The sequence below is a fragment of the Marmota marmota genome, unplaced genomic scaffold (genome assembly GCF_001458135.2).
Source record: "Marmota marmota marmota unplaced genomic scaffold, marMar, whole genome shotgun sequence".
In the NCBI taxonomy this organism is placed as follows: domain Eukaryota; kingdom Metazoa; phylum Chordata; class Mammalia; order Rodentia; family Sciuridae; genus Marmota; species Marmota marmota.
The window spans coordinates 1,448,368-1,475,227 of record NW_026000164.1 but is presented as its reverse complement, the minus strand read 5'-3'; the positions used below and the strand labels follow the sequence as shown (position 1 = coordinate 1,475,227).

The 26,860-nt window shown below is 44.1% G+C and overlaps 1 protein-coding gene across 3 annotated transcripts in view; it reads left to right on the top strand.

Moving 5' to 3' along the window:
* The window catches only part of Actr3b (actin related protein 3B), a 58,696-nt gene extending 32,538 nt beyond the window's left edge, over positions 1-26,158 (top strand). For all 3 annotated transcript variants that reach the window (XM_015493640.2, XM_048786662.1, XM_048786663.1), the window contains 4 exons: positions 193-285; positions 23,669-23,794; positions 24,539-24,622; positions 25,283-26,158. In XM_015493640.2, the coding sequence (XP_015349126.1) occupies positions 193-285; positions 23,669-23,794; positions 24,539-24,622; positions 25,283-25,378 (399 nt within the window). In that variant the 3' untranslated portion in view covers positions 25,379-26,158. The remainder of the gene's footprint in view (positions 1-192; positions 286-23,668; positions 23,795-24,538; positions 24,623-25,282) is intronic.
* The last annotated feature ends 702 nt before the right edge of the window (positions 26,159-26,860 follow it).

Sequence of the window (26,860 nt, the reverse complement as noted above, 5' to 3'; positions counted from 1 at the left end):
CTGAGGAGACTCAGAGCATCACGGTACATGTACATGTGGTCAAGTCACTGGAATTCTTTGACACGCCTTCATTCCAGTGTGACATGTTTTCAGTTACAGTAAATTATATATTTGATATTTTTTAGAAAGCTTTTTTTGTTTTGTGCTGTTGATGAAGGTGTAATATTTCTTTTGAATTTATGTACCATTTAGTTTGCCAACCCAGACTTCATGGAGTCCATCTCGGATGTTGTTGATGAAGTAATACAGAACTGTCCCATTGATGTCCGTCGCCCGCTGTATAAGGTATGAGCTGCTTGGGTCAAGTACTTTGATTTTGTTCCCTACAGTTCTGAGAATGGGTCCCTCCTGTCACTGTGCAGACATCCCCATCTCACCTGCTGTATCGGATTTGTTCTAAGCAGTGTAATTGTAAAAGGCTACTTGGACGGGAAATGACGTAAATGAAATATGACTCTGCCAACTAAGATATAACTAAATATTGTGTTCTTTTTTTCTTCTTATCTGGCAAGCTGTATTTGAAGTTGGAAAATTTAACCACACATATATATATTGATAAAGTGATACCCCTCAGTGTTTTCTGGGAGCTGGTCTGATTTCATGCATCTTTAGAGTCTGATGTGATGCAGGTGGAAATTAGGGCCTGAAATGGAACATTCAAATACAACATTCATGTAGTGTTTTTTCCCAAATTCATTGGTTGTCTGGAATTCTGAAATTGGCAATGATAAAAATCTGGTCTGGTTAATATTGGATAAAAGGAACTATTGCTGATAGTCACATACCAAGAACAGAAAGGGATGGTGCGTCAGCCTTCCTGTTCTTCAGGTCACCCTACATGAGTGCGTTTTGCTCTTTACCTTCAGCCTCGTGACTCCTTGTACCTCATACAGACTCCGGAGGCTGGATTTTTAAGAGGAGAGAATGAGGCTAGGTCAAGAAGACTCTAGATTTTGTTTTATCTTTTTTCTATATATTCTTTAAAAAGAAGTAGGTAATAAACCATTGTAAATTCAGATGAAAGGATATCTGTAACATATGTTGTAAAGTGAAAAGGCACCTTGTAAAATTTACATATAATATTTTATATAAAATATAGTTTGCATATTTAACTCTTAAAATATCTTTGGGTAGGGTGAGGGATAATTTTTACTTTCTCTTTTTTGTATTTTAAAATAATTTGAGTTTTTTTCAGTGAACATTTTTATAATTGGAAAATCATTTTTCTATGTAGGTAACTTTTATGGGTGAAAGCAAAATAATTCTATTTTTGTTTCATATCCTTTTTTTTTGTACTGGGGATTGAACCTAGGGCCTCACATGCTATGCAGGTGCTATACCTCTGAGCTACATCCCCCTCTACCCTCCCTGCCTCTTTTTTGAAGCAGGACCCGCTACATATCCCAGGCTAGCCTTGAATTTGGGATCCTCCTGCCTCAGCCTCCTGAGTAGCTGGTGTGCACCACCAGGCCTCGCTTTGTTTCATATCCTTAATTAAACACATCTCTCTTCCAATAAAACATACCAAGAAAGGGAAGCTAACGAGAGACTGGCTGTGAAAGTTAAGAAAAAGAGTGTGTCTTGCCTGTTGCACTTCTTCATCCCACTACCATGGGCTGTGTAGTCCTGTCAGTGAAAGCAAGGGCCGTGCACTTTTGGAATAATGCTGTCATAGAGGGAATGTCCTCTTTTGATGGGTGAGAGTCTTCTCAATTGACGGTGCAGTTCACTAACTACCTTGGGTTTTATAGAATCGGAAGTAGCGGTGGCCTTGGAGGTCATGTGGATGATGATGCCAAGCCCAGAGATAGGAAGGGCAGCAGGAACTTGAGGCTCCAGGTGAGCTGCAGCAGCTCGGTGTTAGGCTGTTGTTTGGGTGCTGTGTGATTGTCTCATGGTGGCAGGTTCCTTGACCTCACTGGCAAGACGAGGCTGAGTAAACCAACACAGTGCTGTGTTGCCTGGAAGAGCTGAGACCGTCTGCTTTTCCTGTGTTGCTAGCAAAGCCCACCTGAAACAGTCTTCCGTCTGTCTGGTAACTTCACCGTGATGCCATTTTCAGTCTTGGAACGATTAGATCATTAAATAACATTGCTGAGTGTGCTGACCCTGCACTTATGAAAGTGACCTGACGCTAGCCTAAAGGACAAACTGTGTGAGTGCTGTAGGACTCTCAGTCACGTGTCTTTCCTTAGGGGTGTGCTACGTTAGACGAGGCCATGCTCGTGTGTCAGGAGGGAAGTCCATGTTGGAGAAGATGTCTCCCTGGAGAGAAGGAGGATTGGGGTGGGAGGGAAGGAGACTTATGAAGAAGAGGAGGAGACGAGGCTGGGGGAGACAGTCTTTCTCCTTAGAGGACATTATGGCAGGATACTCTGTCCTGAGCCACCCTCTGGACATCCCACCCCAACTTTCCATCTGCTTTCCCCACACCGCCAGTAGCTGATCCTAGAGCCACCTTAAAAGCAGTGCATAGACCGTCAGTCCTGTTGATTGCTGTGTTCTTAATTGTGTTCCTCTTCTCCCAGTCACCCTAACTTTGGTGCTAGGAGGCACCAAAGACAGCTGCAGAGTGCTCAGATCATGGTGATTCTAGAGGGGTCTCTGTGTCATGAGATAGCATGAGATGAGATCCTAGTTGGGTAAGTGTGTCCTTTCAGAACCATTCCTATAGGAAGTACACAGTCAAGAGAGGAAAGAAGACGTCAATCCTGACGATCTCTGTGTTCAGAGCAGTTATCACGGGTGTTGGTGGATGTGTAAGTAGCTGTTTCCTGTAGATCGTCTGGCTAGAGGAGGTAAGAATAGCATCCACTGTTGATTCAGTGGAAGCATGGCCTCCACAGGGGTTCTACTTGGGTGAGATTTGGGAGAGGTAGCTTAGCAAATACAGGGTATTTAACTTAGTTACTTACATTTCCTAATAGATTTTAAAAGTCTCTGTTTGCATTGGCTGTGTGCTCAAGGAGTGAGAGAGCATGCTTCAACTTAAAAGAGCAATGTCAGCAGTAGGTAATTTCAGATGGCTTTTTGGAGGCTCATTATTCTCCAGGTATCACACTTTTATTCAGAAATGGCCTTGAGCTTCTTCTATCCAAACAGATTTTGCTTGAAATTACATTAGTAATCATAGACTTAAGCCAATTTGAGTTGCTTTGTAATATAAGTGGATGTCTGTTTCTCTGTTCTGTTCATGTGGTATCTTGTGAAATTAGGGGATTTTAAGTGTGTGTGAGGTATGGTTCTTGTGTTCAAGAGCTTATTTAAAAAGCTGAAAGTACTGAAATAACTCTAATGGGAACCCCTGCAAGCTAAATGTCGTTAAAGTGATTCATGCAAATTATGGTAACATAGAGACAGGGCAGATTGTATTTAATGAAAGAGGATCAGGACAGGCTTTGGGAAGGCGTCATCTGAGCCACATTAGGCATGGCCTATGGAGCTGGTGTGGGAAGATCATGAGCAAGGAAGGAAGAGTGTAGGAAGGAGGACGGGCCAAGGGGAAGTGGCTCTTAACGTCCTCTAGCAGGGGGTTGGAAGTTGTTAAGAATTCTGCTCATGATGTTTGTCAAGGTGATGTGAACACCTCTTGATACAATTGGCAGATTTTTTGGTAATAAATTGCTTAAATTGGGTATATATTCTGATTATCTTATTGCCTTTTAAATCAGAAAACTGTGTTGCAAAGCAAAAGAGTTAAATACGTTTTATTTCTTATTTGTGTCAGATAATTTCAAATATCTTTAATATTTAAAAACAAAATTAGGAAATTATATAAGATACTTTTTTTTTTTTTTTTCCAGATAGGCAACCAGGTGCATTCTGGTTGAAGTCTAATATGTGAGCAGATGAGAAGGTAGCTCCTGTGGTTTGGGCAGAGGTGGTTTCAGAATTCTGCTCTTTTAGTCCTAACTCCACATTCCTATTCCCCCGTAGCTTTTTAAAATTTTTTAAAAATATTGTTTAGTTGTCAATGGACCTTTATTTATTTATATGTGGTGCTGAGAATCAAACCCCAGTGCCTCACGCAGGCTAGGCAAGTGCTCTACCACGGACCCACAACCCCAGCCCCCGGCCCATAGCTTTTAATTGATACTTCTGGCTAATATATCCCTAAGTGGCAAGATATTTTTGTCTTCCTGGAATGGAAGCCTGATGTCAACAGTTGGTCATGGACTTGCCCAGTTGAGAGAACTTCAAGCAGCTTACTGAAGCCAGGAGCTATGGTACACACCTGTGATCTCAGTGACTTGGGAGGCCGAGGCAGGAGGATTACAAATTTGAATCTAGCATGAGCAACTTAGTAAGACTCTGTCAAAAGAAAAAATCAAAAGGGCTGGGATGTAGGGCAGTGGTGGAGGGCTTGTGAGGCCCCAGGTTCCAGGCCCAGTACTTAAAATGGCAGCAGCTTGCTGCAGCGAAAGGTGACGGAGGCACCAGTGCTGCTGCTCCGTGGCCTTGGCAGCACGGTGAGCATTAGCACTGCAGAGTGCCGGGCTTACCACAAGCTCGAGGATGCCGGCGGGCAGTGTGGCCATGGAGAAGCCTGGGGCCCCTGCCCCCGTGTGGTCTCTGCCACACTGGAGGCCTCTGTACCTTGGCACCCAGTACAGTGCCCCCAATCACGTGGGCTGATGAGCCCCTGCATCTGTTGCAACTGGGCAGCAGCATTTTAAACTTCATGTAATTTAATTAATTAGTTAATCAGATTAATTGATTTAGATAAGCCGTTTGAGGGCCAGGGGTGAAGGAGAGTGGAGCACGTGTGTGTATCTGAACACAGAATGGGGAGTGTGGAGCCCGGGTCAGGCCGGATTGTGCACGGCATGCAGGAGTGCTGATTGGGTGTCCAGGAGAGACAGGACATGTCCAGCTGGAGGGAGGCACTGGGGGTCTAAGGCAAGGAAATGGTGGGACTGACATGAAGGGTTTAGAAGAGTGCTCAGGCTGCACAGGGATGTGGGCTGGAGCGTAAAGGAAGAGCAGTCAGAGGCTGCTGTAGTGACAAGGCAGGGCCGGACTGACTGCTCTCAGTGGGAAGTGCTGGCAGTCGGTGTGTGGAGAGAGGGAGGGGAGGCTCCACAGTCCAGGTGAGATTTTGGTGAGGCAGGAGGCAAAGGGGCAGAGCTGGGAGGTGTACGGGAGCAGGGGAGCCCCCTGGAGGGGTCAGCGGGGAGTTCTTATTGCTTGAGTGTTGAGTTGCATGTGTAGGTTGAAAGCTCGGAGGAAGATGTGGGCTGGTTGGAACCAGTGGAGTGTCATCAGTGTGTGGATAGACGTGCAGGTTTGCGAAAGGATAGCATCAAAGGGGAGGGGAGGGGGGTGGCAGCATGGGGGAGGTGGCATCAGGGTGGGGGAGGGGAGGTGGCAGCATGTGCGACCCTTGGGATTGGCAGAGAAAGGTGACCCAAGGCGGTACCAGTGACTCTTCTCCATAAAATCAGAACTGTAGGCATATCTCTATCTCTGTGTCTGTCTGTGTATCTGTAAATTTGTTTTAAGGAATTAGCTCATGATCAAGGGGCTGGTGAGTCCAAAATTTATAGGGCACACAGGTAGGCCAGGCAGGAGTTGGCACTGTGGTCTTGTCTTGTCTTTTTTTGTCCTAAATTAGTTATACATGACAGTAGAATGCATTTTTGACATATTGTACAAAAGTGGAGCACAACTTCTCATTCCTCTGGCTGTATGTGGTGCAGTCACTCCAGGAGTGTAATCATACATGTATAAAGGTAATAGTGTCTGTCTCAGTCTACCGTCCTTCCCATCCCGACAGCCCCTCCCCTCCCCTCATTCCCCTCTACAAAGTCCAAAGTTCCTCATTCTTCCCATGCCCCCTTGCCCCACTGTGGATCAGCATCTTCTTATCAGAGAAAACATTGGGCCTTTGTTTTTTTGGGGATTGGCTTATTTCACTTGGCATAATATTCTCTAATTCTGTCCATTTACCTGAAGATGCCATAATTTCATTCTTCTTTAAGGCTGAGTAATATTCCGTTGTATATCTGTACCACATTTTTAGAATCCATCTGTTGAAGGGCATCTAGATTGGTTCTGTAGTTTGGCTATTGTGAATTGAACTGCTATAAACATTGACATGACTATATTATTGTGGTATGTTGATCTGAAGTCCTTTGGGTGTAAACCAAGGAGTGGGATAGCTGGGTCTAATGGAGGCTCCATTTCCAGTTTTCTGAGGAATCTCCATACTGCTTTCCGTAGTGGTTGCACCAATTTGCAGTCCCACCAGCAATGCATGAGTGTACTTTTTCTCCCACATCCTCGCCAACTTTTATTGTTGCTTGTATTCTTGATAATTTCTATTTTGACTGGAGTGAGATAAAATCTTAGAGTAGTTTTGATTTGCATTTTTCTAATTGCTAGAGATGATGAACATTTTTTCATATGTTTGTTGATTGATTGTATATCTTCTTCTGTGAGGTATCTGTTCGGTTCCTTAGCCCATTTGTAGATTGGATAATTTGTTTTTTTTGGTGTTAAGTTTTTTCAGTTCTTTATATATCCTGGAGTTTAATGCTCTATCTGATGTGCATGTGGTAAAGATTTTTTCTCATTCTGCTCTCTCTTGATGTTACTGATTGTTTCCTTTGCTGAGAAGAAGATTTTTAGTTTGAATCCATCCCACTTATTGATTCTTGATCTTACTTCTTGTTAAGGAAGTCAGGTCCTAAGCCGACATGGTGAAGATTTGGGCCTGCTTTTTTTTTTTTTTCTATTAGGTGCAGGGTCTCTGTTCTAGTGTCTAAATCTTTGATCCACTTAGAGTTATTTTTTTGTGTAGGGTGAGAGGTAGGGGTTTAATTTCATTTTGCTACATGTGGATTTCCAGTTTTCCCAGCACCATTTGTTGAATAGGCTGTCTTTTCTCCAATGTATGTTTTTGGCACTTTTGTCTAGTATGAGATAACCATGTTTATGTGGGTTTGTCTCTGTGTCCTCTATTCTGTACCATTGGTCTACCAGTCTATTTTGGTATAATACCATGCCATTTTTGTTACTATAGCTCTGTAGTATAGTTTAAGGTTTGGTATTGTGATGCCACCTGCTTTACTTTTCTTGCTAAGGATTGCTTTAGCTATTCTGGGTCCAAATGAATTTCATGATTGCTTTTTCTAGTTCTGTGAAGAATGTTATTGGAATTTTTATAGGAATCGCATTAAATCTATATGACAGTTTTTGTAATATGGCCATTTTGACTATATTAATTCTGCCTCTCCAGGAGCATGGGAGATCTTTCCATCTTCTGAGATCTTCTTCAGTTCCTTTCTTTAGTGTTTTGTAGTTTTCATTGTAGAGGTCTTTCACCTCTTCTGTTAGATTGATTCCCAAGTATTTTTTTTTTTTTTTAGGCTATTATGAATGGGGTGGTTTTCCTAATTTCTCTTGCAGTGGATTCATCGCTTATGTATAGAAATGCATTTGATTTATGGGTATTTATTTCATATTCTGCTACTTTCCTGAATTCATCGATTAGTTCTAGAAGTTTCCTTGTGTAATTTTTTGGATCTTCTAAACACAGAATCATGTCATTGGCAAATAGTGATAGTTCAAGTTCTTTTCCTATTTGTACTCCTTTAATTTCTTTCGTCTGATTGTTTTGGCTAGAGTTTCAGGGACTACGGTGAATAGAAGTGGTGAAAGAGGGCACCCTTGTTTGTTCCAGTTTTTAGAGGGAATAGTTTCAATTTTTCTCCATTTAGAATGATGTTGGCCTTGGGCTTAGCATAGATAGCTTTTACAATGTTGAGGTATCTTCCTATTATCCTTAGTTTTTCTAGCATTTTGAACATGAAGAGGTGCTGTATTTTGTCAAATGCTTTCTCTGCATCTATTGAGATATGATTCTTGATTTTACGTCAATTGATGTGATGTATTATGTTTATTGATTTCTGTGTATTGAACCAACCTTGCATCCCTGGGATGAACCCCACTTGATGATGGTGCACTATCTTTTTAATATGTTTTTGAATGTGATTTACCAGAATTTTATTGAGAATTTTTGTGTGTATGTTCATCAGGTATATTGATTGAAGTTTTCTTTCCTTGATGTGTTTTTGTCTGGTTTTGGTATCAGGGTGATACTAGTCTCATAGAATGAGTTTGGAAGGGTTCGCTCCTTTTCTATTTCATGGTGTTAATTCTCCTTTGAAGGTCTTGCAGAACTTGGCTGAGAATCCATCTGGTTTTGGGATTTTCTCAGTTGGTAGGCTTTTGATGGTATCTTCTATTTCATTGCTTGAAATTGCTTGAGACATTTCATTGCTTGAAATGTTTAAATTGTGTATGTCCTCCTGATTCAGTTTGGGTAGGTCATATGTCTCTAGAAATTTGTTAATGTCTTGTGAGATTTTATTGGAGTATAAATTTTCAAAGTAGTTTCTTATTATCTTCTGTATTTCAGTAGTAGCTGTTGTGATATTTCCTTTTCAAAGAACCAACTTTTCCTTTTGTCAGTTTTTTGAATTGTTTCTTTGTTTCAATTTCATTGATTTCAGCTCTGATTTTAATTATTTCCTGTCTTCTACTGCTTTTGAGGTTGATTGTTCTTCTTTTTCTAGGGCTTTGAGATGTAATGTTAGGTCATTTATTTATTGACTTTTTATTCTTTTGATGTGTGAACTCAATGCAGTGCACTTTTCTCTTAGCACTGCCTTCATAGTGTCCCAGAGATTTTGATGTGTTGTATTGGTGTTCTCATTTACCTCTAAGTATTTTTTTAATTTCCTCCCTGATTTCTTCTGCAGTTCATTCGTCATTCAATAGCATGCTATTTAGTCTTCAGGTGTTGAAGTAGCTTCTATTTTTTTATTTCATCGTTGATTTCTAGTTTCATTCCATTATGATCTAATAGAATGCAAGGTAGTATTTCTGTTTTTTTGTTTTTGTTTTTTTGTATTTACTGAGAGTTGCTTTGTGGCATAACATACGGTCTATTTTAGAGAAAGATCCATGTGCTGCTGAGAAGTGTATTTTCGGTCAATGATCGATGAAATACTCTATGTCTGTTAAGTCTAAGTCTTTGATTGTATTATGTAGTTCTATAGTTTCTTCATTTAGTTTTTGTTTGGAAGATCTATCCAGTGTTAAGAGAAATGTGTTAAAGTCACCCAGTATTATTGTGTTGGTCTATTTGATTCTTGAAATCGAGAAGGGTTGGTTTGATTAATGTAGACGCTTCATTGTTTGAGACATAAATATTTATGATTATTATGTCTTGTTGATGTATGGTTCCCTTAAGCAGTATGAAGTGTCCTTCTTTGTCCCTTCTGACTAACTTTGGCTTGAAGTCCACTTTTTCTGACATGAGGACAGAAACCCCTGCTTGTTTTACACAGTCCATGTGGGTGGTATGTTTTTTCCCAACCTTTCACCTTCAGTCTGTGGATGTCTTTTCCTATGAGTCTGTTGAAGACAGCATATTGTTGGGTCTTTCTTTAAAATCCAGTCTGCCAGTCTTTGTCTTTTGATTGATGACTTTAGGCCATTAACATTCAGGGTTGTAACTGAGATATGATTTGTATTTTTGGTTTATTTTTTGTTTTTAGCTTGACTTAGTTTCTCCTTTGATTGTCCTTTCCTTTAGTGTAGTTCCTCCCTTTCTTGGTTTTCATTTTTTTCCCATTCTTCCTCATGGAATATGTTGCTGAGGATGTTCTGTAGTGCAGGCTTTCTAATTGTGATTCTTTTAACTTTTGTTTATCATGGAAGGTTTTTATTTTACCTTCAAATCTGAAGCTTAATTTTGCTGGGTATAAAATTCTCTGTTGGCATTCATTTTCTTTCTGAGCTCGATGTGTGTTATTTAGGACCTCCTGGCACTGAGGGTCTGGGTTGAGAAGTCAGCTGAAATGCAAATTGGTTTCCTCCTCTATGTAAGATGATTTTTTTCTCTCTCTAGCCTTTAAAATTCTATCCTTATTCTGTATATTAGTCATTCTCATTATAATGTGCCTTGGTGTGGGTCTGCTGTAATTTTGTACATTTGGGATCCTGTAAGCCTCTTGTAGTTGATTTTCCATTTCATTCTTTAGTTTTGGGAAATTTTCTGATATTATGTCATTGAAAAGATTGTGTGTTCCTTTGGTTTGTATCTCTACACCTGTGTCTATTCCAATAAATCTAAAATTGGTCTTTTCCTGTTATCCTATATTTCTTGGAAGTTCTCTTCGTGGTTTCTTATCATCTTCTCTGCGTGGTTGTCTTCTAAGTGGTCTAGTCTGTTGGTGATGCTTTCCATTGAATTTTTAATTTGGTTTATTGTTGCCATCATTTTGAGGATTTCTTCTCGATTCCTTTTTATAATCTCTGCTTCTATTTAAGTGATCTTTCATTTCCTATATTTTCTCTCTGATACCATCCTTTATTTTGAAGATTAGTCTCACTGTGTACCTTCTAGACTCCTTCTCTGATAGTTCTTCCACTGTGTTGTCTGCATTCTATTGTTGGAACATCTTGGTTTGTTTGAGGTACTTTGTTCCTTTGTTTTTTTCATGTCTTTTGTGTGTCTTCCCATTGTGTGGGCCAGCCAATAGCAAGATGTTCTCATACCCTCTTCCAGTAGTTCCGCCCCTTGTAGCCAGCCCCTCTGTCCCTGGGCACTTCCGGGCTCCCTGAGCTGGAGAGAGCCCGGTTTCCTCCAGTTTCTCCAACCCGACCTCCTCCAGGGAACTGTCCCTAGCACTGGCTTTCCACAGACTTGCCAGACCCAGACTGGCCCACGCAAATCCAGCTGCAGTCTGATGGACCCGGGATTCAGATTCCGGAGGCTCTGCCTTGCTGCAGTACCAAGATCTCAGTGCTGTTTCAACTTGCAGAGAGACCAACAGGGATACGCTCACACCAAGGAGCGACCCTGCAAAGAGGCAGTCAGATGTTAGCCACTAGCACACCCAGCAAAAGGACCTCAGGTGTAACCAGACCTGGAGGTACCCTGACAATATATCTCCAGGCCCTGGCCAGTGTCCCCAGACTGAGGCAGCCGTGTCCCAAGATGGCAGCAGTGGCGGAGGCAAATCTATAGGCCCTGGCGGGTGTCCCAAGGTGGCGGCTGCCACTTGTAACCAACCCTGTGGGTACTGTGACAACAGACTTCCAGGCAGCAGCTGGCAGCGGGGAATCCGCTGGCCCTCTGCGGGTGGTCTGCAGGCTTACGGCGGGCGATTGGTGGGTGGACATCGGGCGGTAGGCATTGGGTAGGTGAAAGGCCGGTGATGCGCAGGCAAGAGGCAGGCAAATGGCAGATGATAGGTGGTCTGTGCTCAAAAAGCAGGTGATATGCTGGCAGGAGGTGGGCGATCGTGGTGGATGAATGAGGGGCAAACATGAGGGGGTCGGTGGGCAGCGATGGCTGCTTCTCAGAGAGACAGTATTACCTTTGCTTGGAATGTAGCCTCCCTCTAGTTCGCCGTCTTGGAAAAGGGCACTGCAGTCTTGAGACAGAATTCTCTTCTGGGAAACCTCAGCTTTTGCTTTTAAGGCCTCAGCCTGGTGGATCATTCCCTACCATGTTGTGTTACTTAATGTTAGCCACAACTACCCCGTACTGTTTCGGCAGCACTAGGTTAGGTTTGGTTAAATGAGCATGTTCTGTGGCCCGGCCAAGTAGAAACATAGAATTAACCATTGCAGAGGCCAAGAAGGAGCAGTCTCCAGGAGAAGAGAAGAAAACTGGAAGCTAGGGTAGACAGCTGTCATTTGCCCTGTCAGGTTACAGAGAGGTCCCACAAGTGAGGGCCAAGAGGCACCACCAACAGATAAACAGCCTTGAGAGAGGAGTTGGGCAGAGCCCCAATCACAGAGTTGAAGGAAAAAGAGTCACAAGGAAGAGAGCTTTGGGGATGATTCCTGCCCGGGTTCAATTTGCAGCATTGAAAAAAAAAGCCAAAAACATAACTAAAATTAAAAACCTTTTGTTCCTAGAGAAAGATAAACTTTCTAAAACAAGAATGGGGTCCTAATTAGAATAAGACACATTCTGTGCTTGTATAGTTTTATCAAAATGGATTCTACTGTCATGTATAATTAAGAACAACTAATAAAATAGTATTATTTAAAAAAGAACACAATGTAGCAATGACAGGCTTCTCACAGAGTTGGTAGTGTAACCTGTAGCATTGGGACATCTAGTGAGAGATGAGAAGGCAATTCATCTGAAGTGTCTTTTTTTTTTGGAGGGGGGTGATACTTGGGGTTGAACCCCTAGGGCCCCCTGCACCCTAGTCGAGTGCTCCACCTCTGAGCCATACCCCTAGTCTGCTGAGCAGTCGTGCCCACAGTTACACACAGTGGCTGATAGGTGGCACTGTGTGTCTGCCAAACTGGGCCTCTAGCACAGATACACTTGGCATCACAGGAGTTGGCAGTTTTGTTTTTATATCATATTAGATATTAAAGAAATGAGCTTAGCTCTTTATGTGGGTTTTATTTCAGATCTTTCTGACTTACATTTCAGGAGGCTGACAGACTATGTGTGGGGTTCATGGTGTTCTCTTGCTGCTGCAGGAGGGACCCCCTCGTTTGCAGAGGTGATTTAACATGGAGGCTTTTATCTGACGTCCTGAGGTAGACATCTACACAGGAAGGTGAGGTACTGTGGTACTTGTTGTTGGCTCTTGAAAAAGTCCAGTCACTACAGTGAACTTCAGCAGATGGTGTCTCTGCACCAAGCCAAAGGTACACTTGACCAGTCAGGATTCAGAGCCCCTGAACAGAGAGGAGGGCCGCTGGAGAACTGCCTTGTACAGACCCAGGTTCAGGGTAGGAAATTTAGATTCTGTATATGGCCAAAGATCATTATTTCTAATTTAAAATTCATACTCATTTTAGAAGATTTTAGATGTACAAAATTTTTTCTTTACTATTTCCTGAATTATTTGATCTTTATTCAAGTGTGGTAAGATTTTAAATATTTCAGTACATTGTTTTGTTTGAATGAGTTATTTGGTTATATTTTTCTCCCTCTCTTTTGGTACCAGGGATTGAACTCAGGGGCACTCATTCACTGAGCCACACCCCCAGCCCTATTTTGTATTTTATTTAGAGACTGGGTCTCACTGAGTTGCTCAGCACCTAGCTTTTGCTGAGGTTGGCTTTGAACTGGCAATCCTCCGACTTAGCCTCCCCAGCCACTGGTGTTATAGGTGGGCACCACTGAGCCCAGCTTTTGGTTATATTTCAAGATCATCCAAGCATACAACAAATGACTTGTAGAAATAATTCCATAAATAAATTACTGTATTCCTTTGCTGATCATCTTGGGATATATTACAAAAACTTCGATAAAAGCAGAAGTCACTCTGTAATCACTGTTATTGTTATATCTTTTTCTTTATTGTCCAGAAGTATAAACAGGTACATAGATGTACTGTGTTTTGATAATATTTTCTATCTTATGACATACTCCTTGGCATTATGTCATAAGCACTTTCCTAAGTAACATTATTTTCAGGGAGGTCTGATGTGCCTTCTCAGTACCAGCTCTTTTCCTACTTTTAGGTTCTGATATTTTTCTACCAGGACACATTTTTTTTTTTTTTTTTTTTGGTGGGGGACATAATCTGCTATGTGAGAGTCTGTAATTAAGATTTTTTGATTCAGATGGTTCTGATTTGAGAATTTGCTGTCTTGAATGAAGCAAATAACTTTCTGACTACAATATTTACCTGGCTCACCGGGTCTTTGAATACATTTGAATTTCCCCTCAAAATTTTAAGTGGACCTGTGGGAGGGAAACTGAGTATTGGGAAAGTGCCTTTCCAGAAGATTTCTAATGGGTAGAACCCTAGCCCATGAAATTTTCTGATCTAATGATAAGGAATCATTTTGTTTTCTCAATTGAACTGCCTTTAGAGTGAATCACATTGAGATTTGGCTTTTGTTGAAAGCATCTTGATCAGTCTTAACTGTCATGTCAATCGTCTTTTTTTTTTTTAATATTTATTTTTTAGTTTTCGGCGGACACAACATCTTTGTTTGTATGTGGTGCCGAGGCTCAAACCCAGGCCGCAAGCATGCCAGGCGAGCGCACTACCGCTTGAGCCACATCCTCAGCCCCATGTCATCATCTTTTTAGAGTAGAGGCTCCACAGGTGCACAGCCTGGGTTTTCACACTGACCGAGCCCCTTCCTAGCATCTCAGTGCCAGCCTCTCAGAGGCTCTGCTTCCCCAGCTGCAGGATGGGTGTGATGTGTGTTATTGGAGGGTGTAATTAGGTAGCCCTTGTAAAGGTTGGAAGCATAGCACTTACTATGCAGTAGATGTTATGTGTGACATTAATACTAGTAGATGTTGCTGTTCTCTTAATCCCGGGGCCATGAGCGTGGGAGGGCTGGAGTGGCGGGGCTGCAGCTTCCTAGCTTTGTGGCTTTGGGCTAGTTATTCAACCATTAGTGTTTTAATCTGCAAAATGGGGGTACGGAAACCTACTTCAGCATGTTGTTGTGATGTTTACATGGGATAAGAAACATCACAGTCACTGACACTATTAGTATTGATCATAAATGAAGAGGCCCTTACAAGTTAAAAGAAGCAAGACATGTAGAGATAAAAATCTAGTGAATAATCCAAGGTAGTATATGAGCAAGTCCATGACACATACTGCAGTCTACAAATTTGAAATGAACACCAGTTTAGACTTAGTTCAGAGAAAATGCTACAGTTTTGTTTATTCTGATAGAATAGTTTTATAAAACTATGTTCTTATTTGAATTAATTCCATGGAGGAGGAAGGGAGAAATTGTGTTCTATTTTTAATGAATTGATTTGACTTTTACAGATTAGTGCTCTTTGAGTTTTTACCTCTTACCATAAGACTCTAACAAAGACTGTACATTGCAGACATGAAAGGAGTGAGAAAGTCCCCTTTGGCTGAAGGTTTTTTGAAGGTCTAGGGTAGAAGTTGAGGCTTTGGCTGAGTGGAGGTGTCTCACAGGCCCTGCAAGGTCCATTTGCTCATTTATTCTCTGATCTATGTTTATGGGACCTGCCATCTCCTGATAGTGGTTCTGGACACTGTAGGATTGGCTGCGACCAAAACAGGATCAAAATCCCTGCCATGGTGGAGGTCACGTCTGTGTGGGGCAGCAGGCGGTAAAGCAGTGAGAGTAGGTGCTAAGGAGAAAGTGAAACGGGAACAGGAGCAAAGGCATGCTGGGCTTGGAGCGTGGGCCTCACTGTCCCCAGGCTGCGCGTGTGGCCTCTGCATGCTGGCTGAGGAGTGGGCTCGGGCAGGAGACTGAGTTTCTGCACTCTGTTCCCACTGCTTTGGATGAAGAGCTTTTTATGGCCACACACCATGCATATTAAGGGATGGCAGATTGTTTTACCTTAACAGACCCCAAGGGCAGGATTCCATGTCACTAACTTAGAGTTTGTGTTCTGTTCTGCTGAGACTGTGATGTGTGGATGGGGCTGTGTTTTGTTGGGGGAGGGCTCACATTGTAAGAGGCTTCTTGTTCAGTTTTGAAGTATGTCTGATGAGGGTCATCAGAACAGTGAGAGGTCTTGAAGGATGTCCTGGGAGAAATGGTTGAGGGAGATAACATCATTGGGCTTGCAATTTGGTCGGGAACTGTCAGCTCTCTTGGAATCCTGACAGGCAGATGGGTGGACAGGTGGGCAGCGGTGCCAAGGGCCAGCCTAGGGCCAGTGATTGCAGACTTTAGCCTGTGTGCTGAGAGCCACTTCACAGATGGGCCGCCAGCAGGCTGGGGCTGCATGCTGTATACCTGGAAGGGAGGCACTGTGGACTAGTGTGAGTGTGGTGGTGAGCACATGGATCTCACTGTGCTCTAGTACCCTTCTTAGAAGAATGGGGCAGTGTTGTGGGAAGATGCCAGAGTCTGGTTTGCAGAAATGCCTGCAGCAGTGCCCATGACCAGTAGAGCTGTTGCAGTGTTCTTCCAAGGGTAGTAGATGCCTCCTGCAGCCAGGGCCAGGCTAGCAGATTCTTCATGCTCGCACTGGTCTCTGCTCACTGGCTTTCCTAGTTTGCAAGTTATTTGCCTATATATTTTTGCAGCAAGCACTGCCTTTTGGGATTGTTGTGCATTTAGGACCACTGGCCTTTTATCCAGCTAATGCTTGTGAGATGCCTTAGTCAGTTCATCACTTTCTTTTGCTTAAGTAGCACTCCAGCAAATGGCTACAGCACAACTTGTCCATTTTCCTGCTGATAGACATTTGGGTTGTTTCCAGTTTGGGGTTCTTACAAAAAACTTGTTATGAACGTTTGGCTCTGTATCCAAAGGTCTGTGGATATGTTCTGTTTCCCTTGGCTGTACACTTAGGAGTGCAGTTGCTTTGTCACATGGTACATGTACAGTTAATTTTATGAAAATACCCAGCTTTTTCCAAAGTGGTTGTACCACCAGCCTATGAGAGTCCTTTGTTCATATCTTAGCCTAAATTTGACGTGTGGTGCATTTTATTGGTATGATCTTAATTACAATGAGTGGCTTGCCTTTTTGTGTACTTATCGGTCATTTGTATATCTTTTGTGAAATGACTGAATCTTTTGTCCATTTATGTGTTTTTTAATTGAAATTTTATTGATTTATTTTATTGAGTTGTAAATGTTCTTTATATATTTTGAATATGTCTTTTGTCAGATGTGGGTATTGCAGATATTTTCTCCTAGTCTGTTGTTTGTTTTTAATTTTTTAATCATATCTTTTTAAGAATGTAAAAAGTCTAGTTTATCAGTGTTTTTCCTTAATTGTTCATGCTTTTTATGTTCTAAATTATTTTTGCCTACTTCAATATGAAAGTTTTAAATATTCTGTTTTAGAAATTCTATAGTTTTAACCTGCATATTTAAATCCATTATCTATTTTTAAATAATGTGTATATGACATGAATTAATATGTATAGAACAAGTAGATGCTCTGTGGATGTCAGTTATGCCAACAGCTTTTCTGAAAAAGACTGTCCTTTCCTCCTAAAGTACCTGGGCAGCTTTATCTAAAATCATTTGACCACAACATGCATAATGCTGCTTTTATGATTTTGTGAATAAATGAGAAATGACTCATACAATATGCCTCTGATGGCAACTCAAGATCTTGCCGTGCTTCTGAACTATCATGATGAACATTTATTTTCATACCCTGGTGAATTATTTTTTAATTAAAAAATCCATTGCAGAGATGAGACAAGTAATTGCAAAACCTGACCTCACACTGGATCCTGGCCTGGAGAGAAAAACATGCTATAAAGAATATTAATAGATCAAATGACAAGAGTTGCATAGGAACAGTAGATTAAAGTTTTATAATAATGTTAGTATATGAAGTGATAATCGTACTGCGGTTACATAAGAGAAAGGTTCCTATTTTAGTAACACATACTAAAATATTTAGGAGTACACTGCCAGGATGTGTATAATTTACTTTTAAATGATTCTAAAGAAATGTGTGAGGGAGCAAGGAAGCACTGCTGATAAAGTGTTTTTACCCAGTAGTAAGGTTTGTCACTTATGCTAAATGTAATATTATTTCTAAATAAAAATGTTTCAAAATAGTGTTTTAAAATTTATTATATCATCTTGTTGACTTAAAATTTGCTATTTTGTAAAAAAAAAAAAGAATTTAAATGTATTAAAATAGCTCTTAACAGTGAGTTTTTTGAAAAATGTGAATAGAAATTTCTTGGAATTCTGGGAGTTGAACCCAGGGCCTTTGCACACCCTAGGCAGGCAGTCTACCACTGAGCTACACCCTAGCCTGTGAGTAGAAATTTGCTTGAAAAATAAATGGCTATTCTAGATGTAATTTACCATTTAACTTTCTTTTTTAATTAAAAAAAAATTGGTACTAGGGAATGAACCCAGGGGCCTTAACCACTGAGCAATATCCCAGCCCTTTTTAATATTTTATTTAGAGACAGAGTCTTACTGAGTTGCTTAGGAGCTTGCTGAGTTGCTGAGACTGGCTTTGAACATGTGATCCTCCTGCCTCAGCCTCCTGAACCACCGTACCCAGCCTAATTTACTATCTTAAAAAATGCAATGTGATGATGTCTTATATTGCAGATTCTCTGTCTTTAAAATCATGCTCTTAATGTTTTGGGATAAACTGGCCTCTCTGAAGTTTTCTGATGACAAATGTGTTCTCTTCCAGTATCTTTTTGGATACCTGCTTTGACTGATGTGAATAGTTTAAAATGATCACAGAGCTATGTGCACAAGAACCCTTTGTCTGTCCTAGGATGACAGGATTACTGTGAAGTTCTGATATAGCTCCATGGATCTAATGTGAACCTAGTTGTGTTTTTTTTTTCCTTTTTCTTTTTTTATATCTTTATTTATTTTTTTATGTGGTGATGAGAGTTAAAACCAGGGCCTCGTGCGTGCGAGGCGTGCGTGCGAGGCAAGCGCTCTACCGCTGAGCTACAACCCTAGGCCCCAGTTTTGTATTTGATCTGTGTTCTGTTACAGCAAAGTCCATATACCTACAGAGCTGCCGGACAGAAGATCTGCTTGTAGCCTGGAAGCCTGAGAGGCTTAGGGCATAGCAGACAGCCAGTCAGGCCTCACGGAGCCTGTGAGCTGATCTGGTCAGGAGACCATCGTGTCCACTTACGGCGATCCCTGAGGGTTGTCTTATCTGCTCAGGATGGTCGGGAAGACACTGAGGGTTGTGTTTTCCCCCGGGTGGTTGGGGCGTCGCCGAGGCTTCTCTTATCCACTTGGGACAGTTGGGGAGACCACTTGTCTGCTTCATCTTGTCCACCTGTCATGGCCAGGTGGGTCCCTTACTGTGTTGTCTCACCGCTTGCCACTTTCAGGGTCTTAGCTGACTCAGTTCTGGTGCTTTATTTTCTCCCCTCCTCGTGTGAAGGGTAAGTGTTCGTCACGGCGGTGCGTTTGGTGCAGGCCTGTGTCACTGTGCCTGGCCTCAGAGCCCCTGATCTGGGGTCTCCGTTCCTGCCCTTTGGCTGTGTCTGCTGTTCCACATTCCTAATGTCTGCTGAATACTTTTTCAACTCCTGAGATTACTGTTGGAATTTCCTGACTTCTCTATAGAGTCCTCTCAGTGGCAAGGGCCATCCTCACGTGGCCAGTGTTTATGCTCATGTTGTCTTCAGGCTTCACTGTGTTGTATGGTCTCCTGGTTCTGTCTTCAAAGGAGTGACTTCATCACCCTGGACAGCGCAGTGGCCTGTGAGCTCTAGTCCACGCTGAGCCCGCACGGGTTGAGCTCCTGCTGCATTCTGCAGTGAGGAAGTAATACAGGCGCCGTCCTCCTTAGCTGAATGCCTGCTGCTGAAGTGGCTCTGCTGAGGGGTGCTTGGTGGTGTCTACGAGTGCACGGTCACGGCACTCTTATGAGAGAGAGCTATGGGCACTCCAGAGGGACAGTGCTGTTGGCTGCTCAGGGCTCTGCCTGCCTTCCGGGGCTTCATGGAGACTGAGGAGTGCCTTGTATCCACTCAGCCACGGACATTTACAGCTCCTCTCACGCTCTGCAATGAGAATCAAGGTTCGCTCAAGAATGACTTTTACTTTTTTAAAAAAAATTGTAGGAAGTGAATAGAATTCCTTCTTAAAAGTCTAAAATGTATTAGGAGATTGAAAATACTGTTTTTAAAATGTATCTCCATATGAGAGACACTGTCTTAAAGGTTGATTTTTGCATTTTAAACTTTTTGAGGTCACAAGCCCCTTTAATCTTTTAATTTATTTTTTGCAGTGCCAAGAGATGGAATGCTGGGTCTCTCATATGCTAGGCAGGTGCCCTACCACCTCGCCGTACCCCCAGCCACGGGCCTCTAGGAATCTCTAGATGTAGGAGGTGGCCGCTCCTCCTCAAGCCCCAGGGTCAGGTTTGGATTCTGCCCTCCCAGGTCACTTGCATGCCTTATTTCAGCTCAGTGCCTCTGACCCCACAGGAGGTGCTTGTGGAATGGAGTAGGTTGTCCTCCGTGGATCACTGGTGTGTGTAGATTGCCGAGTTTGTTCAGTGAAGAAGGAAGGACTTCCAATGGAAGACTAAGCGTTCTTTTTATAAACCAGTCTCATTGAACTTGTTAACCCTGTTTTGCCTGAAGATAGTTCCGTTTCAGCATACCCCCCTCCCACCTGCCTGCCTGCCTTCTAGTATGCAGAATCTGAGGCAGTCAGGAGAGTGTATGCAGGACCAAAGGAAGGAACAGCTGGAGGAATCTGGGTAGGAGAAAGCCAGGATGGCAGAACAGTGCAGCCGGGAGACCAGGGGCAGAACGGTGCACGCATCACGCGGGCCTGTCTAGTCACAGAAGAGAGGCCCCCAGGGTGCCGCGCTCCCCAGCAGCCCAGGGACAGAGGGACACCTCCTCTGTAATGAGTCACAGGGTCCGAGAGCAATGTGGTCCCAACCAGTGGGCTTTCCTAACAGGCTGCTTTCCTGACACCGAGACTGGAGAGATTGTTCAGACCTCCCACTAGTCCTTCATCCTGAGTCCCACAGTAGCCAGGGCAGTGAGCTGCTGGTTCCTCTTCCAGTGGCCTGTGGGCCCCTTGTGGAAGCACATGGTGCATGTGCAGCTCTCCAGTGGGGTTGGCGGGGCGAAGCCAGAGCCCTGAGGAGAGGTGAACTCCACGCCTTTCATGTCATCCCTCGCAGGAACACAAGCAAGGGATGTTTCAAGTTTAGCCTCAGAAAATTCTTGTTGATGAATGGTGATGGTATCCAGTGCTGGAATTGAGAGCAGACCCATGTCTTCTGTTGTCTGGGGAGGAACAAGCTTCCCACGCATTTCTGTGGTAATCCAGGAGCCTGGCTCTGTGGCTCTCTACACTGAGGGGAGCAAGGGAGCCTCCATACTGGCCTGGCCCCCAGGAGCCACTGCAGGGACCCTGGCACAGGGGCTGTTAGGAGACCAGAGCTGGGACTTCGTGCCAGAGAAAGGCTGCGGTAATTATAGCCTGAAAACCTTGAATGGAGTGGTGCAGCGCGCTCTAGGAAAACAAAAGAGAACAGATCGTCGGCTGATGCAGAGTCCTGTCCTGCTTCCTCCCCCACCTCTTGTGATTGTTTTTTTTGTGTGTGTGGTGCTGGGGATTGAACCCTAGCTTTGTGCATATGAGGTAAGCACTCTACCAACCGAGCCACATCCCCAGCCCCTCTCGTAATTCTGAATTGAGTGGAACCATTAGAGGTTTATCCTAAGGTAGGACGGTCAAGGTATCAGGAATGCTTTGAAATCGTGATTCTTAATAGTAAACAGGTCCGATGTGTCTCCAGAAGTGTTATAGGCTAAGATGCCTGTCTGAAAGGGAGCCTGTTGTACATTATTTAAAACTGTTCCCCTGACTTGCCATTCGGTGTCCTCTTGCATGAGTGTGGCCACCAGGGGCTGCCTCTGACTGCAGCTGTGGATGACGGTCCCTGGGCTCTGACAGTAGTGGCAGTCTCCTGCTGCACTGAGGGATTTCCCTGTGTGGTGACGGGATGGCAGTGATCATTCATGATGTTGACCTGGAGATAGGATGGGGCTTGGGAAATCCAGGTTTGCAGTTTTTTAGGACGGAGGCAGGTTCTCTGTGGCCCCTCGTCTGGGTGGAAAGGGGAGTCAGAAGGCCTCTCCAAGAAGGGGTTGACTGCAGCGCAGGTTCCCTCCTGTGCCTGGGTCTTCTAACTCCAGGGACCAATCCCCAGTACCCGCCACGTGGCATCTTGGCATCGAAGCCCTGGGGTGCTGGCAGACTGCCTCTTCTATGGCAGGGAGCCTCAGCAGGTGCTTGCCCCAACATCTGTCACTAGGTGGACTCCCTGACGGAGGTGCCCCAGGGTCTGCCCCGCCCCTGCTGGGAGTTGAGAAAAGCACCAAGGGATGTGTCAGGGCTTGGGCTTCCTGAGTACTACTCACCTCTGCAGAGAGCCCGGGGGGGTTGGCTCATAGCCTGCCTCGCCCTGGCCCTCAGCCAAGCCCTCCCTTAAGAATGCATTAGACTCACTGGTAAAAGACTGTCAGCACAGTTGGTGAGACCACCAGTGGCCACTTGGCTTCCCGAGGCCCCTGCCATGGTCTTACGATAGCCTTGGGCCGTCCTCTTCACCCAGCAACTGGAGCGTCGGGCTGCAGGTTATCCAGGACTTGTTAGGGGGTTGTTAGAGCTGACGCTTCTCTGCAGGCACAGCGTGGAGCTGGAAAAGGTCCTCAGGCGGAAGGCCAGATGGCAGGTGGGCTGTCTGCCTGCTGCTCTTCCTTCTCCACCCTCAGCTGTCTAATCCTGGGTGCCTGTGGCGTGGTTGGTGTTGCAGGTGTCAGCTTGGGAACCCATCCCTTCTGCCCAGTACTGGCTGTTGTTTCTGGGGGCAGCAGTAAATGGGAGAGTCCTGTTCCCAGTTGCATGACTTACAACCTGGGTGTTCTGGTTCCTTGAGACATCTGCTTCCCTGTGAACTTGGTGAGGGGTTTGCTGTTCAGACACAGAGCTGACCGAGTGCTGCTGGGAGAAATGCCTGGTGGCAGTTGGTCCTGCAGTGACTCAAGTCATGTGGGAAGGTTAGGGAGGAATGCGTGTAATTCCACCACCTCAAGGAGGGCCTTTTTGGCTCTTTTTTTTTTTTTTTGGTACCAGGATTGAACTCGGGCACTCGACCACTGAGCTGCATCCCCAGTCCTATTTTGTATTTTATTTAGAGACAGGGACTCACTGAGTTGCTTAAGGCCTCGCTTTTTGCTGAGGCTGGCTTTGAACTCTTGATCCTCCTGTCTCAGCCTCCTGAGGCGCTGGGATTATAGGCGTGCGCCATTGCACCCGGCCCTTTTTGGCTCTTTGATGGAAGGATTATTTTGTTTTTCTTATAGTTTCTTCAAATGGCATTTTTTTGTAAGGGAGGTAAATCAGGTTATACTTAATCACTTTCATTGTTCTACACATCATCCTGTAGTCCTAGAGAGACAGCTTTTCTATCCTCAAACTCTGATAGGCAATTTAATGACATTTGCCCCCACTGCCACACAAGTGCCTGATGTGGCCACTTGGCAGGCCTCTGCAGGCAGAGGGATGGCTCACTTGACGTTTCTACAGGTAAGTTGGGTGTGCTTCCTTCCCACTGAGAAGGTTCAGGAGTTAGTTGGAAGCCCTTGCCCGGAAGTCGCTGAGGCAGAGCAGCTAGAGATCCAGTGTTCGTAAGGTTCCTAAGGCGGCCTCAGTCTGTTTGCCAGCTTGTGCAGGCTTTTTTTTTGGGGGGGGGGGGGGCGGTACTGGGGATTGAGCCCAGGGACACTTAACCACTGAGCCACATCCCCAGCCCTTTTCCATATTTTATTTAGAGAGAGAATCTCACTGTTACTGAGGCTGGCTTTGAACTTGTGATTCTCCTACTTCAGACTCCCGAGTTGCTAGGATTACAGGAGTGTGCCACCGCACCCAGAAGCTTGTGCTGTTTGTTTGGGCTTCTTGATCCTCACAGGGGTTCTGCCGGGTCCAGAGGGAGCATGCAACAGAGTTGAAGAAAGTGCTGAGAGGACAGTTGGTAGCACATGGTTGTCACAGGAAAAAAATAGATAACATCTTTTGGGTAGCATTGGCTTGCTAGTTAGTGTGCTCATCTGGGATTGTCTGTGTGTTGGATGTGGGAATTCTGCTGTGGGGCAGTTCCTGGAACATGGTGGGCAGGTGCTCTCATCCAGGGCAATCTTCTGCTTTGTGTCTTTTAGAATGTCGTTCTTTCAGGAGGCTCGACAATGTTCAGGGATTTTGGACGTCGACTGCAGAGAGATTTAAAAAGAGTGGTGGATGCCAGATTAAAACTTAGCGAAGAGCTCAGCGGCGGCAGAATAAAGGTAGGAGAGGCGAGTGCCTCTTGCTGACTTGCCCTTACACAGAGCTGCAGGAGCGTGTCTGTCTGGAGCTCAGAATGAGCCGGAAGCTCTTTCTCATCACACAGAGGTGCAGCAGGGGCTCTTCCTGAGCTCACTCCAAGCCCCTGGTTACGACTGAGCCCTGCACCAGGGCAGCGGCCGTCTTGGCTCTCAGCAGCCCCCAGTGCCAGTAGCGTTCTTCTGTGTTTTAAGAGTTCAGGGCATGTAGCGTGATGACCAGGACCCTTTCGTTGACAGTGGGGTTCTTTGGAAATGTTCTCATTAAACTAAAACAGCCAAGATTTCTCCAGCATAATTCCTGACTAGCTGGTGACTTCATTTGGATGTCTGACCAAGACTGGGCCTTGTTAGGGAAGGAGAGCAAGGAGGGAAGCCCACTGACGTGGAGACAGCTGCTGGAAAGGACGGTGTCCTTTGGTCTTGCAGGTGGCTTTCATCACTGGAACTGCCTCTGCAGGGCTCAGCCATTGGGCTTGCCAGGGTCTTTTCCCATTCAGATGCTTTAGTGTAAGTGGTGACCTCTGCTGGCCCATCTGCTTTGGTCCCTGGACCACCTGCCGCAGGGGCGAGTGCGATGAACTCGAGGGAAGGTTTCCGTACCCTCATGGTGGAGGGAAGGCCCAGAGGGAGCCATTGTCTTACCAGCCGGTAGAGTAAGATCTGCTTGCACTGCTTGGACTAAATGTGAGCTGGTTCATTTTGCAGCCCAAGCCCGTGGAGGTGCAGGTAATAACACATCACATGCAGCGCTACGCCGTGTGGTTTGGAGGCTCGATGCTGGCCTCCACGGTGAGTCCCTTCCTGGATGGTTCTGGGTTTTGGTTTTTGTTTTGCATTCTTTGTTGAATTTGGATAAACGTTGTCTCTGAGGGTTAAATAGTAAGTATTGTACTTATATGGCTTTAAACAGACACATGTTTAATTTTGTCAGATACAAACATATTTTAATGATCATTTAAATTGAACAGCTAATTACTAAGTATCATTGCTTGGGATGCAGATAACATGGATAAGTAAAATCTAAAAAAAAAATCTTTCATTAATCACTAATTCCAATGATTTTCCCAAGTGATGATTTCTTTCACCCTCAAATTTGTTAATTTAAGGCCAGCACATATTTGGTCCTAAATAAATGGAGGCTGAATAAAAATTTTTGGTGTGTGGTGCTGGAGGTCAGTGAGGGGTATGTTTCTTTTCCTGAGCCGCTGGGATCAGACCCAGGCCTCACGCCCATGGGGCAAGGGCTCTGCTGCTGTAGCACGCCCCAGTGAACCTGTGAAAGTGACATTGACTGCTGTTTAGTTCAGCATGAGAAAGAGGCAGGGCCTGACCACAGTGGCCTGGAGAAAGCGTGGAGGTTTGCATCGGGAGGTTCTCTGTGCCCAGCAGTTGCTTTAGCTTATCTCCCTCTGAGCGCCTGGGCTGCCTTCTCACTGCCGCCTCTCGCAGCCCGAGTTTTTTCAGGTCTGCCACACCAAGAAGGACTATGAGGAGTACGGCCCCAGCATCTGCCGCCACAACCCTGTCTTTGGAGTCATGTCTTAGTGTCTGCCTTGAAGTCGCATTCGATAGTGTCATGTTGGGAACGAGTGTCCTCAGAGCCCAGAGAAGACTGCAGCTCCTGTACAGGCGACGCTTGGTGTGGGGTCCCGCTGCGAGCTGGCAGCGCCCAGTGCATGAGGCACCGTGCTGTCTTCACGAAGCCATTCTTGACGTGCTGGCGGCGATCTGCCCTTCTGCCTCCCTCCCTCTCTGCCCTCCCCATCTGAGCTTCTAGTCGACAAATACAATTCTGAAGGAATTCAAATGCAACTTTAAAAATTGTTAGAGAAAAAAATGGTGTGAAATAGTCCCCCCACTGGAAATATCGTGGGGGCGTAAACACTGATCCTCCCAGCTTATTTTTGTAAATAAAACGTTATAAACTTGAAATACAAATCGATGTTTATATTTCCTATCATTTTGTATTTTATGGTATTTGGTACAACTGGCTGGTACTAAGCACGAGTAGATATTGATGTCATGGAGTGCTGTAATAAAGTTTTTAATTGTGAGGCATGTTCCGATATGTTTATAGGCAAACAGAATAAAGCGAAGACTTTTTGCCACACGTTTACTAGAAAATGATACACTTTCCTGGGGTGATGTGAAGTCTGAACACTAAACAGTGTTGTGTGAGAGTCATCATGGGTACTGTGTCTGTTAGTTGTTTTGTTTGAGCTTTCTGGAATTGTTTTATAGAAGATGATGGTTCGATGTTGGTGAGTGTTGGATGAAATGCTACCTTGCACCTTGTAATAAAAGCTGTTAGAATCTTTATAAATATTTTCCTGCTGTGGTGTGGTGGTCTTTTGATCCCTTCCCCCCAAACTTTTAAAGAATATTAAAGTTTGTTTCACATGGGTGGAGAATTTGGTGATGAATGCATTGTTGGTGGAAGGGGGTGTCTAAAATGACTCACACTGCCAGTTCTGCAGCAGCCACCCCATCGCTGGAGTGGACGGCAACTAACATGTCAGATGTGGTTTGGGCTGGGGTGTGGGATGGTCCTGTGGACCTCCGGTGCCCCTTCTTGGAATATAAGAGTTGTGCTTTTAAGCTTTCAGTAACTACTTGGGCATTTGCTGAGTTGGTTGCTGGCTTGAAAGGTAATTTGCCAGATTAATAGATTTAGATTTATTCTATTCTTCATATGATCTGTATGATTCTTTTAAAGCTGATATTTATGATTTCCCCTTTAAGTTGCCAGATATACTTTATTCTCAGAAGATTTACCTTTGTAACCATTTTGGTTTTAATATTTAAAATTAGAAACAGGTTGAGGAGTAAACCTAGCCCTTATCAAGGCTTCATCTTCTAAAGTTTCATTTACCCATAGTCACCTGTAGTCTGAAAATATTTAATGGGAAATTCAGAGAGAGACACATTCATGTAACTTTAACTGGAGTATATTATTATGATTCTTATAATTTATTATCATTTGCTAATCTCTTACTGTGCCTACTTTATCAGTTGAACTTTATTGTA